Genomic DNA, 16242 nt, shown 5'->3' on the forward strand with positions numbered 1-16242 from the left:
ATTCTGCAAGGAGTGTCACGCCCTGACCTGAGAGAGCCATTTTTTTCTGTTTAGTTAGGTCGAGGTGTGATATGGGGTGGGCATTCTATGTATTTATATTTCTATGTTTTCGCCAGGTATGGTTTCCAATCAACGTCGTTGTCTCTGATTGGGAGCCATACTTAGGCAGCCTTTTCCCACCTGTGTTTTGGTGTGTAGTTGTTTTCTGTTTTGTTACATGTGACCTGACAGAACTGTTGGCTTTCGTTTTGTTGCTTTGTTCTAGTGTTCTCAGCATTAAATAATTATGAACACTTACCACGCAGCGCTTTGGTCCCCTTCCTCTAATGACAGCCGTTACAGTACTACCCACCACCAAAGGACCAAGCAGCATGGTCAGGATGAATGGACCTGGGAGGAAATCCTAGACGGGAAGGGACCCTGGAGGCAGGACAGGGAGTATCGCCGTCCGAAGGAGGAAATAGAGACAGCGAAAGCGGAATGACGACATTACGAGGAGCTAGCCCAACAACGGAAGCCCGAGAGGCTGCTCCCCCCAAAAAAATGTTTTGGGGGGGGCACACAGGGAGATTGGCGAAGTCGGGGTTGAGACCTGAGCCAACTCCCCGTGCTTACCGTGGGGAGCGAGTGTCTGAGCAAGCACCATGTTATGCGGGGATGCGCACTGTGTCATCAGTGCGCAGCTACAGCCCGGTGTGCTCGGTGCAAGCTTCCCACAGTTGCAGCTTGCGCTAGAGTTGACAGTCAGCCAGGAAGAAGTGTGCCAGCTCAGCATTCCTGGTCTCCAGTGCGTCTCTTCGGCCCAGGTTATCCTGCGCCAGCTCTACGCACGGTACCCCCCATTCACCAGCACAAACCAGTTCGTCCTGGTTTGTGCTGGGCTAAAGTAAACATCCAGCCAGGACGGGGTGTGCCATCCCTAAGCTCCAGACCTCCAGTGCGCCTCCACGGCCCAGTTTACCCTGTGCCTGCTCTACGCACCCAGTCTCCTGTGCGTCTCCCCAGTCCAGTGACACCGGTTCCAGCTCCACGTAGGAAGCCTCCAGTGATGATCTATGGTCCGAAACCTCCAGTGATAATCCATGGCACGAAGCCTCCAGTGATGATCCATGGCGCGGAGCCTGCAGCGACGGTCCCCGGTCCGGAGCCTTCAGCGATGGTCCCCAGTCCGGAGCCTTCAGCGACGCTCTCCAGTCCGGAGCCTCCAGCGATGCTCCCCAGTCCGGCGCTTCCAGCGACGCTCCCGAGTCCGGCGCCTCCAGCGACGCTCCCCAGTCCGGCGCCTCCAGCGACGATCCCCAGTCCGGCGCCTCCAGCGACGCTCCCCAGTCCGGCGCCTCCAGCGATGCTCCCCAGTCCGGCGCCTCCAGCGGCGGTCCGCAGCCCGGAGTCTTCAGCGGCGGCCTGCCGTCCTGGAGTCTTCAACGGCAGTCGGAAGTTCGGAGCCTCTGGCGATGATCCACGGTCTGGTTCCTCCGGTGACACAGAAGCGGGGGGATCAGCGGGCGGAGTGGGGCCTACGCCCCAAACCAGAGCCGTCGCCAAGTATAGATGCCCACCCGGACCCTCCCCGATAGGTTCATGTTTGCGGCCGGGAGTCTGCACCTTTGGGGTGGGGGGTACTGTCACACCCTGACCTGAGAGAGCCGTTTTTCTCTGTTTAGTTAGGTCGGGGTGTGATATGTGGTGGGCATTCTATGTATTTATATTTCTATGTTTTGGCCAGGTATGGTTTCCAATCAGAGGCAGCTGTCTATCGTTGTCTCTGATTGGGAACCATACTTAGGGAACCTTTTCCCACCTGTGTTTTGTGGGTAGTTGTTTTCTGTTTAGTTTTCTGTACCTGACAGAACTGTGCACTTTCGTTCTCCCTTTGTTATTTTTGTTCGAGTGTTTGATTCAAATAAAAGATCATGAACACGTGCCACGCTGCATCTTGGTCCCCTCATTACGACAGCCGTTACAAGGAGGGACTGGCTTTAGTTCGCAAGCTGACAGAGACAATGACCTCGGACAAAACTTTGATCTGTTTTATTGAATCTGTTTTATTGAAAGACCACAGCGTGTTTGGTTGTCTGGTTGTCTGTCTCCAGTGTTTAAACCTGTTGTAAATACTGTGTGTGTCTTAAATGGCACCCTATTCCATACATAGTGCCCTGGTCAATAGTGGTGCACTACACTCTTAGAAAAAAGGGTTCCAAAATGGTTCTCCAGCTCATCCCATAGGATAACCCTTTTTGGTTCCAGGTAAAAACCCTTCTTGGTTCCAGGTATAACCATTTGGATTCCATGTAGAACCCTCTGTGGAAAAGGTTCTACTTGGAACCAAAAGGATTCTACCTGGATCAGCAAGGCATCATCAAAGGGTTCCTCATATGGGGACAATCGAAGAAGCCTTTAGGTTCTGAATTTAAAAAACACATTTACGTCATTTAGCAGACGCTCTTATCCAGAGCGACTTACAGTAGTGAATGCATACATTTCATACATTTTTTCTTCCGTACTGGTCCCCCGTGGGAATGCGAACCCACAACCCTGGCGTTGCAAACACCATGCTCTACCAACTGAGCCACACGGGACAGGGAATACAGTTCCATTTGGGACGGATATATTTTTTTCTACCCTCCTCGTCCTTCAGACCTGAATTTGCCACTGGGGAGATGCGGTGTCAAGTTATTATGCAAGATTTTTCTGGATTTTCCAATATGTCGACTCAGAGTGTATGTATTTTTAATGAGTCTTGGGTCTCTGTGCAATCTATTTGGCTAGGAGTCATTCCACTGCACAGTCATTATGAGTGATGGTGCTGCTGTACCTTGTGGAATGTTCCAGTTGGAACTGGCAATAACCATGTCTGCATCCCAAATGGCACCCTATTCCCTTTATAGTGCACTACTTTTGTCCGGGGCCCCATGGGTGAATGGTAGTCTTAATGGTAATAATGCGCCCTGGTCAAAAGTAGTGCACTATAAAGGGAAATAGGTGACATTTGGGACACAAACCATCATCTCTCATCATTTGTCTTTCCTCAAAGCACTGCTGATCTTATTACAATTAATACTTTCTCAGCATCACGTTTACTGGAGATCTGTCCAACACGACAGTTTCATTGCATTACAAATGGGAGACTGATGCAAATGTGTTTCTTAACGATGAGTTGACAGCCATTAAAAAACATCCCCAGATCTTAATTATGACAAGCGGTGGAAAGTGGGTTGGTTTATTGACACGTTTCATCTGTTGCGGTTCAAGAAGTTTCCCTAATCCCACCAAATCTCAGTTAACCTGGAACTAAAATCTTGTGTAATTTGGTCAGATGCTCGATTGGGTTGTGGTGGGGAGCATATTAGAAATTGAGATTAGCTGAGAGTTGAAGACTCTCAGCCAAAGCATATTTTCAACTGTGTTTCTCATCCGTCGAAGCGATGTTTTAGCACCGCCTTCGCCTGATCCTGATATGTCTAAATAACCAGTGACAAAAACCCAAGACTAGGAAGTAATGCTGCTCATTATCTCAAGCATTCCATAGCATGCAGAGAGATCGCCAATCCCCTTCGACTTTACATTAGTTACCATGCTGTTACCGTGGGAGCAGTGCTCGGGAGGAAGTGATGTGTGTAAGGGCCCTGTGCAGTGTTTCAATGGAATGGTTTATCAGAGGATAGTGAGTATTGTGCTTTCTCCCAATGCAGTGCTGCTCTCTCTCTCTCTCTCTCTCTCTCTCTCTCTCTCTCTCTCTCTCTCTCTCTCTCCCTCTCTTGCTCTCACACTCTCTCTCGCTCTCTCGCTCTCTCTCACACTCTCTCTCTCTCTCGCTCTCTCTCTCGTTCTCTCTCTCCCTCTCTCTCTCCCTCTCGTTAACTCCCCCATTGGTGAGTGTATATATATATAAATCATTGGGTGTGACTCTCCCATTGGTCACACCCAATGATTTATATACACTACATGACTGACAGGGAGCGCTGTTTTGAAGCCACCAGGCCTCCATCTTAGCGCTCCCCCACTATTGTAAAAAACATTTTGGAAGCTATGGAAATGCCTTTATTAATGTCTACATTTGTTTTTGCCACCTGTATTCTATTACAGACACCTTAATGCATAATTTTACATTATATTACGTTAGCTAAATATAAAATTACAAATCAAAAAATATCTAAAAACATTTTCCTTAAAGTATAATTTTTTGTTATACTGTTACTGTCCCCACTAGACAACAATATACTTAAATACATGCCATTTTGTCCTTGAAACATTTAATTTCAATACTGTAGAATTCCATTCATTCCTATGGAGGACTGCTTCTTGTGAGGTGTGCCAATGTGGCCAACCGGTGGTTTTAAAGCCTATCATTGGCCAATACATACCATCAGCATTCAAATTAAATTAAATTGTATTTGTCACATGCGCCGAATACAACAAGTGTAGACTTTACGGTAAAACGCTTACTTACGAGCTCTTTCCTAACAATGCAGAGTTAAAAAGTACGAAAATTAGCACAATTTTTTTTTTATAGTAACACAATAAAATAACGATTACGTAGGCTATACACAAGGTGCACCAGTACCGGTACAAAGTCAATATGCTGTGGGGTATGAGGTAGTTGAGGTGATTGAGGTAATATGTACATGTAGGCAGGGGTAAAAGTGACTAAGCAATCAGGATTGATAATGGTGTCAATATGCATGTGTGTGTGGGTGTGTTTTGTGTGTGTGCGCGTGTGAGCGTTTGTAGTGTGTTTGTGTGTGGTTATGTATTTGTGTGTTGGAGTGCCAAGCATTAGTGTGTGGGTAGAATCCAGTGAGTGTGCATAGAGCCAGTGCAACAGAGTCATTGCAAAAGAAAGGGGATGAATACAAATAATTTGGGTAGCCATTTGACTAACTGTTCAGCAGTCTTATGGCTTGGGGTTCGAAGCTGTTCAGGAGATTTTTGGTCCCAGACTTGGTGCTCCGGTACCACTTGTTGCGCGGTAGCAGAGAGAACAGTCTATGAATTGGTTGTCTGGAGTCTTTTTGTTGGGGCTTCCTCTCTATCACACTCCACTGTGCCCAACTGCACTGTAATGTACCGCACTGTTCTGTGCTGTCCAAACTTGTGAAACATCAACGTCCATGACCGGCCCAGATTTCAAGCCTGGTATAGATGTCCTGGATGGCAGGGAGTTTGGCCCCAGGGATGTACTGGGCAGTACGCACTACCCAAGCAGTTGCCATACCAAGCGGTGATCTAGCCAGTCAAGATACTCTCAAGTTGTAGAACTTTTTGAGGATCTGAGGGCCAATGCCAAATATTTTCAGCCTTCTGAGGGGGAAGAGGCGTTGTTGTGCCCTCTTCACGATTGTGTTGGTGTGTTTGGACCATGATAGGTCCTTAGTGATGTGGAAACCGAGGAACTTGATGCTCTCGACCCACTCCACTACAGCCCCGTCGATGTGAATGGAGGTGTGTTCGGCCCTCCATTTCCTGTAGTCCACGATCAGCTCCTTTGTCTTGCTGACATTGAGGGAGAGGTTGTTGTACTGGCACGACATTGCCAGGTCTCTGACCTCCTCCTTGTAGGCTCTCATTGGTGTCAGTGATCAGTTCTACCACCGTTTTGTTGTCAGCAAACTTAATGATGGTGTTGGAGACATGCATGGCCACGCAGTCGTGGGTAAGCACGCACCCATGAGAGACCCCTGTGTTGAGGGTTAACGTTGCAGATGTGTTGTTGCCCACCCTCATCACCTGGGGGATCCAGTTGCAGAGGGAGGTAATTAATCTTAACCTTAGGTTAATGATGTGCTTGGAGGGCAACATGGCGTTGAACGCTGAACTGTAGTCAATGAACAGCATTCTCATGTATGTGTTCCTTTTGTCCAGGTGGGAAAGGGCAGTGTGGAGTGCAATAGAGATTGCATCAACTGTGGATTGGAGTTGGTCCAGGGAGTGGGTCCATGACCAGCCTTTTAAAGCATTCCATGGCTGCAGATGTGAGTGCTACGGGGTGTAGACATTTAAACAGGTTACCTTGGCGTACTTGGGCACAGGGACTATTTTGGTCTGCTTGAAACATGTAGGTATTACAGACTGGATCTGGAAGAGGTTGACAATGTCAGTGAAGAGACTTGCCAGCTTGCCTGTTTAAAGGTCTTACTCACATTGGCTACGGAGAGCGTGATCACACAGTCGTCCGGAACAGCTGGTGCTCTCATGCATGGTTCAGTGATGCTTGCCTCGAAGTGAGCATAGAAGGCATTTAGCTCGTCTGGTAGGTTCGCATCACTGAGCAGCTCGCGGCTGGGTTTCCCTTTGTAATCTGTTATAGTTTGCAAGCCCTGCCACATCCGACGAGCATCAGAGCTATCGGATAAATCCCAGATGAATACCAAGGTTTACGTATATACATCATTGGTCACACCATGCAAGTGACCTTTAGTGACACCCACTGAGTCTTCTGACCACAATAAAACAGACCATAAAATGCTCCGATCATGATCAATTTAAGTACATCAAGGAAATGTAAAAGAAGAAACGTTTTGACCCTGTCACGTCCTGGCCAGTATATAAAGTTAATTGTTTTGTAGTTTGGTCAGGGCGTGGCAGAGGGTATTTGTTTTATGTGGTTCGGGGTGGTGTGTTTGTTAAAAGGGTGTTTGGTTTAGTATTTCCGGGTTTTGGTTTATGTCTAGGTAGTTCTATGTGGAGTCTAGTGAGTGTATGTCTATGTTTGGTTAATTGGGGTTGGGACTCTCAGTTGAAGGCAGGTGTTGTCTATCTGCCTTTGATTGAGAGTCCCATATATTAGGGTGTGTTTGTGATTGGTGGGGAATTGTGTTGAGCCTGTGCTAGCCAGACTGTTTGTAGTTGTTCGTTCGTTCTTTTTGTTTTGTGATTTTGTACGTTCATTTTTTGAAGTTAATAAATTCTCAAGATGAGCATACACGTACCTGCTGCGTATTGGTCCTCCTTCACCGACGACAACCGTGACAGACCCTTAGATCTTCAGGAATGTCACATCTTTTTGCTATACTCAAGTTGAGCCCTTTGCAATATGTCATATCAAATTGAGGTGTGAATGTAAGCTTTCCTTGGTTAGGGCGCTTTGTGAAACCAAATGTGGGCTATTTACTCTCTTTATATCATAATTGTGCTGTGCTAGAGCTCTAACCAAGATTTCAAATATTGTCTTTAACGCTTAATATCATCTTGACCAAATCATCTTGGCAAATTGTCTTTGGTATATAGCAGAGCAATTGGCCGCTGGTTGTATGTTCTGCGGCAGATAAGAGTGCAGAGACCTAGGCTTCTTTGGAATATGAATATCTTATAGGAAACAATGACCAGATTTCCCTCTCCCCCTAAACCACGGCAAGATTAGTCATAATGAATAGCTCAAAGGAAGAAGTCATACCTTCAATTTAATGCAATATCAGTAAAGGACAAAGGAGATTCATCCCTTCTCTTACCCTCTTCATTTCTTATTACATTTATTCCTCTATACACATTTTACTGTGTGATCATAACCTTTTTTAAGTCATCCAGCTGAGAAAAATGAATTGATGTGCACATCGGAAACTGGAACATTTATTTATACATGATACAGTATAATGACTTTGTGTGGAGTTGCCATTTCCGCAAATTGCCAGACTCAAAATAGGTTTAACTCACGATAACACTATAATGCTTTCACTCACATTTCTGACTGTAAGGTCTGACTCTTCACTCCGTCTCTGTCTCTCTCTCTTGTCCTCTATTTCTCTCTCGCTCTCGCTCTTGTCTCCCTCTCTGTCCACGTCTCTCTCTCTCCCTCCCTCCCCTACCTCCCTCCCTCATCCCTCCCTGCCTCTCTCTCTCTGACACTCATTATACTTCTCCCTGCGGCCTACTCCACTACATAAAGTATTGAGCGCCAATGCCACTTTATTAAAAGTCCAGCTTGATTTGCCCCTCCCTCCCTCTCTTACTTTCTTTCTCCCTTTTCTCTCTTCACTTCTCTTTTGGTCTGTCTTACTCCCTCTCTTTCTGTCTCTCTATGTATCTCTCTTTATTTCTATTTTTTCTCTCTTTCCCTTTCTGCCTATACTGATATGGCTTTTTAGTCACATTATTCCCTCCCTCTCTGTCTGTGAATGTCTTTGTTCAAGCAAGCACAATGACCCACAGTTGATCACTCTCTTTTATATACAAAGTGCCTCACTCATTCACTTTCTCTCTCTCTGGAGAAGGAAATTGGTCGAGTCCTTGGGTACACAATCACCTTTGAGTAAGCAGCATCAAACTTCTTCACTTTGTCATAGAGGATTAATACGTAGGTGGTTCAATGTCAAACAAAAATAGTCCGAGTTTTATAAATTTCCAACCCCAACGAGAACATATGGTTCTGAGAAGGCTAGAGAATTTCTCAGCGGGTTAGAGACTGTAGTCTATATCAACGTGTCAGTTAAGGACATACGGTATGTCTTCCTTTCCCTTATTTTGCACTAGCAGCATACCCACTGCTGGCTTGCTTTTGAAGCTAAGCAGGGTTAACCCTGGATGGGAGACCAGATGCTGCTGGAGTGTTGGAGGGCCAGTAGTAGGCACCCTTTCCTCTGGTCTAAATATCCCAATTCCCCAGGGCAATGATTGGGGACCTTGCCCTGTGTATGGTGCTGTCTTTCAGATGGGACATTAAACAGGTGTCCTGACTCTCTGTGGTCACTAAAGATGGCACTTATTGTAAGAGTAGGGGTGTTAACCCCCAGTGTCCTGGCTAGTTTCCAATCTGGTCCTCATACCATCATGGCAACCTAATCATCCCCAGCTTTCAGTTGGCTCATTCATCCCCTTCCTCTCCCCTGTAACTATTCCCCAGGTTGTTGCTGTAAATGAGAATGTGTTCTCAATCAACTTACCTGGTAAAATAAGGGTTTATACGCTTCAGTTTCTATAAACTCAGTTGATATAGAAGTTGGTATACTGACAGACTGGAACAAATCTTTCATGGTACCTATGCTAGTAGAGCACAGCCTTTAAATGCCACGAGACTCTTTAAATATCAATGTTTGATTTTTACACAAAAGTGCACTGTGAGCTGACAAATGGCGACTTCACCAGCCCATAATTATTTTTTACATACCTCCAAGTTAAATATAGTTGTCAGGGCCTTGTCAGAATTATTGCAGAGGGCCCATTTAAAACACTTCAGCCCCATCGGCTACGTCAGTCAGTCACACTTCACAAAGACTTCACACGCGGTTTCCCTCATGTTTTCCGTTCACAAGGAGCTTGGTATGTATGAACGAAACATTTCACTCAAGAGCCCACAGCTGCACTTGAAGCAGAAAAATATATTGGGAAATCAAGGCCAAGTTAGACAATGGTTAAAAAGTGGGTGAACTACAGTAGCTAAGTGGAACCATAATATATCTAAAAAAGAATAAATATACTCAAACAAAACCATTCATAGACTCAAGAGACAACTCCATAATATACATTTATTGAAAATAGTCTAAAAACGTTGCGACATTGTTGCCTACTGAAAGGGTTAAATGTGTCTCTCTCCTCTCCTCTCATCCTGTGACATACTGCTGAAATGCTGCTGTTAGATTATGGAGGAATTACTGCGGAGAACCCTCTGGGGACTAGCGTATCAGCTGCTCTACAGCTCTGTAGCGTAGCAGCTCAACCCTGAGCATTTCTGTACTTTGAGAGAGTCCACAGAACCCCAGCTAGGTTTGGAGGAGAAAATACAGGGCCTGGGTATCAGCCACTCTACAGCTCTGTACTGTACCATAGCAGCACAGCCAGGAGCATTCCAGCCCAACACCATGGAAATCCAACCCGTCCCAGCAATACTGCACAGAGGGGCTTAAGCACCACAGTGGCCTCAGAGTCATAACATAAAGAAAATGTCAACGAGTCAATGTATGTACAGGTACAGATTCAGCAGCATCTATGCATACAGACACTAGCAAGCTGTAGTACATAAGACGTTCCACAGTTACCATTAAATGCTTCAATGTGGCATGATATTCAATGATAATCTGAACAACCTCCAAATACACAGCCATGTTAAATAACGTGTCAGGGAAGAGACCCCAGCTTGATTTGATTCAATGTTAAAGGCCATGTAAAAATCAATAATGGAATCGAATCCAGTCTGTTAAAAGGACTGTACATGATACAGACTTTGTCCCAAATGACACCCTATTCACTACATCGTGCACTACTTTCGACCAAGGCCCATATGGGTGTCATTTGGGACGCATATACAGAGCCAGGACTCCGGCAGCACCACCTCATACATCATTGAATCATCTTTGTCATGTTGTTCAAACTAGAGCAGCTTTTCCCCAGAAAGTACTACTGCCTCTGGTCTAGCTACATCTGAGACAAGGCGTATTCCCTGTTCATTTACAGCTACACTGAGTCTGTATCCATGCGTGTTAGAAAGTGTATCCCCTCTCTATGCTTTTCGATGCAAGAGGGAGTAGTTCCACTGGTCTAGAGCTCAGAGAAATGTTCATATCACGCCTCTATATCAATGTCCATCCACATGTATATGCCTCTGTGTCAAAGTGTTTCCCCTATGCCTTCGGATTCAACAGCAGTTCATTCCTAGTTAATTTACAGTACAGGCTACGCTGTAGCTGTTTCTATTTGTGTTAGCAAGTGTATCCCCAATGCCTTTGGATGCAACCGCTCCCAATCCCTTAGCTCTCATTTCCTTTGCTCATTAGGGCAGCATCTGCTGAGGGCTGAGGTAAGAGTCTTGCCCCCTGCTACTCTTCCCACAGCTCCCCTAGCTTGCCATCTGCCTCAGTGCTGGACAAGTATCCGTTAACCCCTGCAAACACACACAAACAAGCCCACACAGGCATGCAGGTCAGACACACAAACCACCACAACCCCCAACTCTAAACCACAGCAGCCTGCATTTTTTATGAAGAGAGCTCCTGAACAAAACAGCTTGCAGGGCTATAATAGCTAAGGGCGTGACCCTCCAGCTGCAGAGCTAGTAACCTTGTCTCTCCCTCTGCCAACCCGTGTGAAAAAGAGGGGAAGACCGGGAGGTGCGAGGGGAGACAATGGAAGAGGTGAAAAGAGAGAGGAGAGAGGAAAGAAGAGAGGGGAAGAAGAGATGGAATGACCAGCTCTAATTACTGCTCTGTGACTCTCAAGCTCCAGTAATGCTGGAAGAATGAGAAGACAGTGAGAAGAATGAAAAATAAAAGGAAAATAAAAGGGGGGAAGGAGGAAGAAGGGAAGACGCTGATTAAACTTAAACATCTCTCTCTATCTGCCTCCCCTCTTCCCGCTCTCCCCCCTTCTTCCCTCTCTCCATCTGTTCTACACTGACTGTCACTGCCCTGGAGTTGACTAGGATTGTTCATCACCCCTCGGTTATACACAGTGAATAATGATGTTTCTCTGCGAGGGACAGGGAGAGAGAGGAAGGGGGAGAGGGCAGTATAGAGCGAGATTAATGATTCAACTTATAATGATTCAGTAACTGGTTACACAGCCTTTTCTAGTTTACTAAACTGTTCAGTCAATGTATTACCTGAACTTAAAATTTTTTAGTTGGCTGCAACTTGAGAAAACTTAGGTTAGGGACAGCCAAAGTTATTTTTATTTTATTTTTTTACATATTTGACACACACTGACATATAGGATGACATTGTGCATGTTCATGTATAGACTAATTACTATTCAACACCTGGGATTTGAACTCACATCCTCTTGATTCAAAGCATTCCTATCTTCCTGCTACGCCATCTTGTGAGTTCAAATCCCAGGGGAGGACATGTTGAATAATAATTTGTGTATAAATGCATATGCACAGTGTTGCAAATGGTTGCAAGATCGAATCCCCGAGCTGACAAGGTAAAAATCTGTCGTTCTGCCCCTGAACAAGGCAGTTAACCCACTGTTCCTAGGCCATCATTGAAAATAAGAATTTGTTCTTAACTGACTTGCCTAGTTAAATAAAGGTAAAATAAATAAATAAATAAATATGTACAGTGTAATAATTTGTGACAAATAGGTACGTTGTAAACATTGTGTGTTAAAGGCACGATGTCTGGGTGTCCCTAACCTAAGTTTGGGCAAACTAAATATTTTAAGTTCAGTTAACACTATAACGAAAAGTTGAATAAACTAAAAAGGCTGTGGAACCAGATACTAAATAATAATTAGTTGAATTAAGTATATTTGTTTTACAGTGCATAGAAAGAGAGAAAGAATGAGAGAGAGGGATAAACAGAGAGAGAAAGCTCACAATTAGAAGAGAGGAACTAGGCCCGGGGCTATGTGTTCTGTCGGGTTAAGCATTCCCCAGTTACCGTCAGAACGCGACAGAACATCATCAGCATACATACAGCACACAGGTAGGATGCTTCTCCACCCATCTACAATCTCCTTGTGTTGTCTTTGTGCATTGTTCTATCTCATTACATTACACTACACATTCTGCCAGAGCACATTAGACCATTTCACTCTGCTCTGCCTGTGTTATAGACCTGGGGAGAAACTAGTAAGGAAAAATAGGGAGGAAGATGGAGAGGGAGAGCGAGAGGGGGAGAGGGAGAGAGAGAGAAAGAGAGAGAAAACAATTAAGTGTCAGCCTAGGCTCTAGCTGGCTGGCTGGTTGGAGCTGAATTAACAACATTAGTTAGCTAGTTGTAAATCTGTCTGTCATCTCACCTCTCCCCGCGATGCTTGCGTCAATGTCAATGTCATTCAGAGCCAGCCCCTCCAGAGGAGATGAGGGAAGAGGAGAGGCAGAGACGCTGCTGGAGGACGTGCTTTGTGGAAGGGCTCAAACAGAAGAGATAGCCTCTTTAGTCTCCTCTAATGCTGGGCATTATAATGACACTGCTCAGTTCAAATCAGAGAATTGCGTCCTTTCTGAATATATTGTGTCTTATAAGCCCATGTTGGATGAGTGATGGTATATTTGCGGGATTTAAATATATATATATATATATATATATATATATATATATATATCCAGAAATAGTGAAAGAACGGTCTTCCTCATTTTGATTGGGACAGACAGTGAATTGGCTGGCTATGATGACGTTACATTGTCAGTTGCATTGTCTGTTTCACATTCAACACACAAAATAACCCTTAATCGAGCCACAGGTTGGATGACAAACCAAATATTCAGAGAAATACAGTATCACTCATTTTGTGAATGAGGAATAGTCTATTAAAGGGATAAGTTAAATCCATGAATGACCTATTTCATGGTTCAATGTGCCTGTTCCCCACGTATGTTGCATATGAGGTGAAATGAACCATCATAATCCCCATTAAAATAACTATAATTCTAATAGGAGCACACAGTGTGAAATAAGATTCTTGCGATGATGGTGGGTGTCAAAACAATACAATAATTATCGTAATATATGCCATTTAGCAGACACTTTTATCCAAAGCGATTTACAGAGGTGCAAGCATGTATTTTCATACAGGTGTATTTTATGTGATTTTCATACAGCATGTATTTTCCAGCAGGATTTGAATCCACAATCCTGACATTTCAAGCGCTATGCTCAACCAACTGAGCCACACTCGAAGATCCACAAAGGTTATCAGAGAAAATTGTTGTCTTATGTGATTGGGACTTCAGAACTGTTGATTGTGACAGTGATTGTTCTCTCGTGTGTTAGGGCCATATCCAAAAAGCCACTGCTACAGATATTTATACCCATTTCTCACTATTTTGCCCTTTCTGCATGGTTCCAGCAACCTACTGTATGCATAACCAGGCCAGCTCAATACAGCTTGGTTTGGCTGGACTCGGTTCGGCTCAGTAGTGTGAAAAGCCCTTAGTGTTTGACAAACCCTTTCGTCGGGGTGGGGTGGTAGGGTGAGGGATAAAGTTGTTAGCGCTGGGGGATCGTGTATGATTGTGAGGACGGGAGCAGGGAGAACAGGAAGAGCGGGACAAGAGGAGGAGAGAGAGACAATAGATAAAAAGTGATACACTGATGTCACATATCTCTCCCTGTCTGTTTCTCTCCTGCCTGCCTGTCTGCTCTGAGTGCTGATCGTAGAGGATAACCTTTGCAATGATGGAAATGGGCATGAATAGATAACACACACACACTGACAAGGGGCATGAATACATAACACACGGCGGTGGCACTTCACAGAGAGGCAGCAACATACGGCCACCATGCCACTGGAGGGGACGTGGCTGACATTAGAGACTCGGAGAGAGAAGAGAAGAGATGCACGTAACCTTTAAAAGCCTGCCTGGGACAATTATACTGAAGCCTCTGTCATGTTTACATGGCATGTCTGCTGTGAGGGATTCCCTTTATGTGATAGAATCCTTTATTTACATATGATATGTTAAATGCATGAAATTAAAATGCCCTTGAAATCCCCCAAAACAGTTAGATTATTATTCATGCGTTTCTTGATGTTGGACAGTGCTGTGTGCACATAGCTACAAGAAATCCAACCACCTGCTTCATTCAAAATCGAATCACCTGCTTGCTAGCTATCATCATTTATATGCACTATTCTAAGATAAGCCAAGGCACAAATATAACTTGAATTCAGAGAGCTATAGATGTGTTCAATACAAAACAAAGGGTAAAATAACTAGTTACAGTAGGAGAGATAGTGAGATACAGTAACTGACCTGATAACCTTCCTACTGGCGGTGATGCTGGCCACGATGATACTCTCTGGTCTCGGTGTGGCCACAGCTTTAAACGTCCCCTTCCAGAACTTCTCAAAGAGCTGCTTCTCCCCCATGTGCTCCAGGCTGCCCATGCTGTCTGCTGTCCCCAGGGAGAGAGGGCTGCAGGGAGCCAGGGAGAGAGCCATGGAGAGCTGGGGATGGGGGTCCAGGGCTTCCCTGGAGATGGTGTCTCGACGAGTGAGACTTCACATAGACTGTAACACACGACCAGCAAAAATACACACTGTGTTGCTGAGCGGACCTAGTGCTCTGGAGCTGTCCAAGTACTGAATCCACACAGGGAAGAGCAACAGGATAACACACATCAAACAGCAAAACCTTTCTCTCACTGGTAGAGTAGGCCAGTGTGTCAGTGCTCAGTTCGGCTCCTCTCCTCTGGTCTCCTCTCTTCTGATTTCTTCTACGGGGGGAGCATGTGAACCAAGCAGGACAAGACAAAGGCTGTTTCTGCTGCTGCCACAACGTCAGGCTGCTTTTTGTTCTCTCAGAGGGGGGTTAGCGTTTCTCCTCCTCTGTTCCTCAGTCACAGCTGCTGCTTGCTGCTTCCGCTCTGCTCTGTGTTCTGTAGCAGTCTTCAGTAAGAGCAGGCATGGAGTCATATGCGATACAGCAGAAGCATTCCCTCCGGTCAGAGCCAAGGAGCCAGTGACGGACGGAGTGTGTGACAGAGTGTTTCTCAACACACCAGCACGTGGATGAGTTCTGAGAGCTGAGGCGAGTGTTTCGCTGACTGTGTATGTCTGAGTTTGTGGGCGTGCAGAGTCATGAGTGAGTGTGAGTATGCATGTATGCGTGTGTTCTGTACGAGCGGTATGTCTTAAAAGATACTGAGGAGCCTAGCTAACGGCTGCTTGTTTTGTCTCTCAGACTGTGACGCTGTGTTGGGAGGCTGGGATAGGTCAAGGAGAGTAGGACACCTTGTGTATCCTCTTCTCTGTCTGTCTGTCTGTCTGTCTGTCTGTCTGTCTGTCTGTCTGTCTGTCTGTCTGTCTGTCTGTCTGTCTGTCTGTCTGTCTGTCTGTCTGTCTGTCTGTCTGTCTGTCTGTCTGTCTGTCTGTCTGTCTGTCTGTCTGTCTGTCTGTCTGTCTGTCTGTCTGTCTGTCTCTCTCTCTCTCTCTCTCTCTCTTACCAATTCTTCTTTGCCTCGTTGTTCCGTCCCCTTTCTTAAATTCTCTTACTCAGTGTCTCTCTTTCAGTCTCTCCCTGCCTCTCTCCCTCCCTCCCTCCCTCCCTCCATCTCCCTCTGTGTCTTGACAAAAGGCCAAGCTGGTTCCCGCCATCAACATAACAAAAGGCTGGTCTGCGGGGGGCAGCCGGTGCATGTGCCTGACGCAATGCCCCCAGGGACCAGAGTTTTCCCCAGCAAGCCTACACGGCCATACATAACATAACCCTACACAACACATTACAGAATAACAGAATAACAGTTTCCCCAGCTATCCTAGACAGCCCAACTCTTCCAGCTACACAACGCAATACACCACAAATGCTTACTTACAAGCCCTTAAACAACAATGCCGTTTTAAGAAAAATAAGGGTTAAGAAAATATTTA

General features: G+C 45.4%; 1 protein-coding gene across 1 annotated transcript in view; it reads right to left on the minus strand.

The window, feature by feature from the left end:
* The window catches only part of LOC106584910 (serine/arginine repetitive matrix protein 4), an 88590-nt gene extending 72923 nt beyond the window's left edge, over positions 1-15667 (minus strand). The window contains exon 1 of the mRNA XM_014170576.2: positions 14627-15667. Within this exon, the coding sequence (XP_014026051.1) occupies positions 14627-14814 (188 nt within the window). The 5' untranslated portion in view covers positions 14815-15667. The remainder of the gene's footprint in view (positions 1-14626) is intronic.
* Between the last annotated feature and the right edge of the window lie 575 nt (positions 15668-16242).

Source organism: Salmo salar, chromosome ssa24, assembly GCF_905237065.1.
Source record: "Salmo salar chromosome ssa24, Ssal_v3.1, whole genome shotgun sequence".
In the NCBI taxonomy this organism is placed as follows: domain Eukaryota; kingdom Metazoa; phylum Chordata; class Actinopteri; order Salmoniformes; family Salmonidae; genus Salmo; species Salmo salar.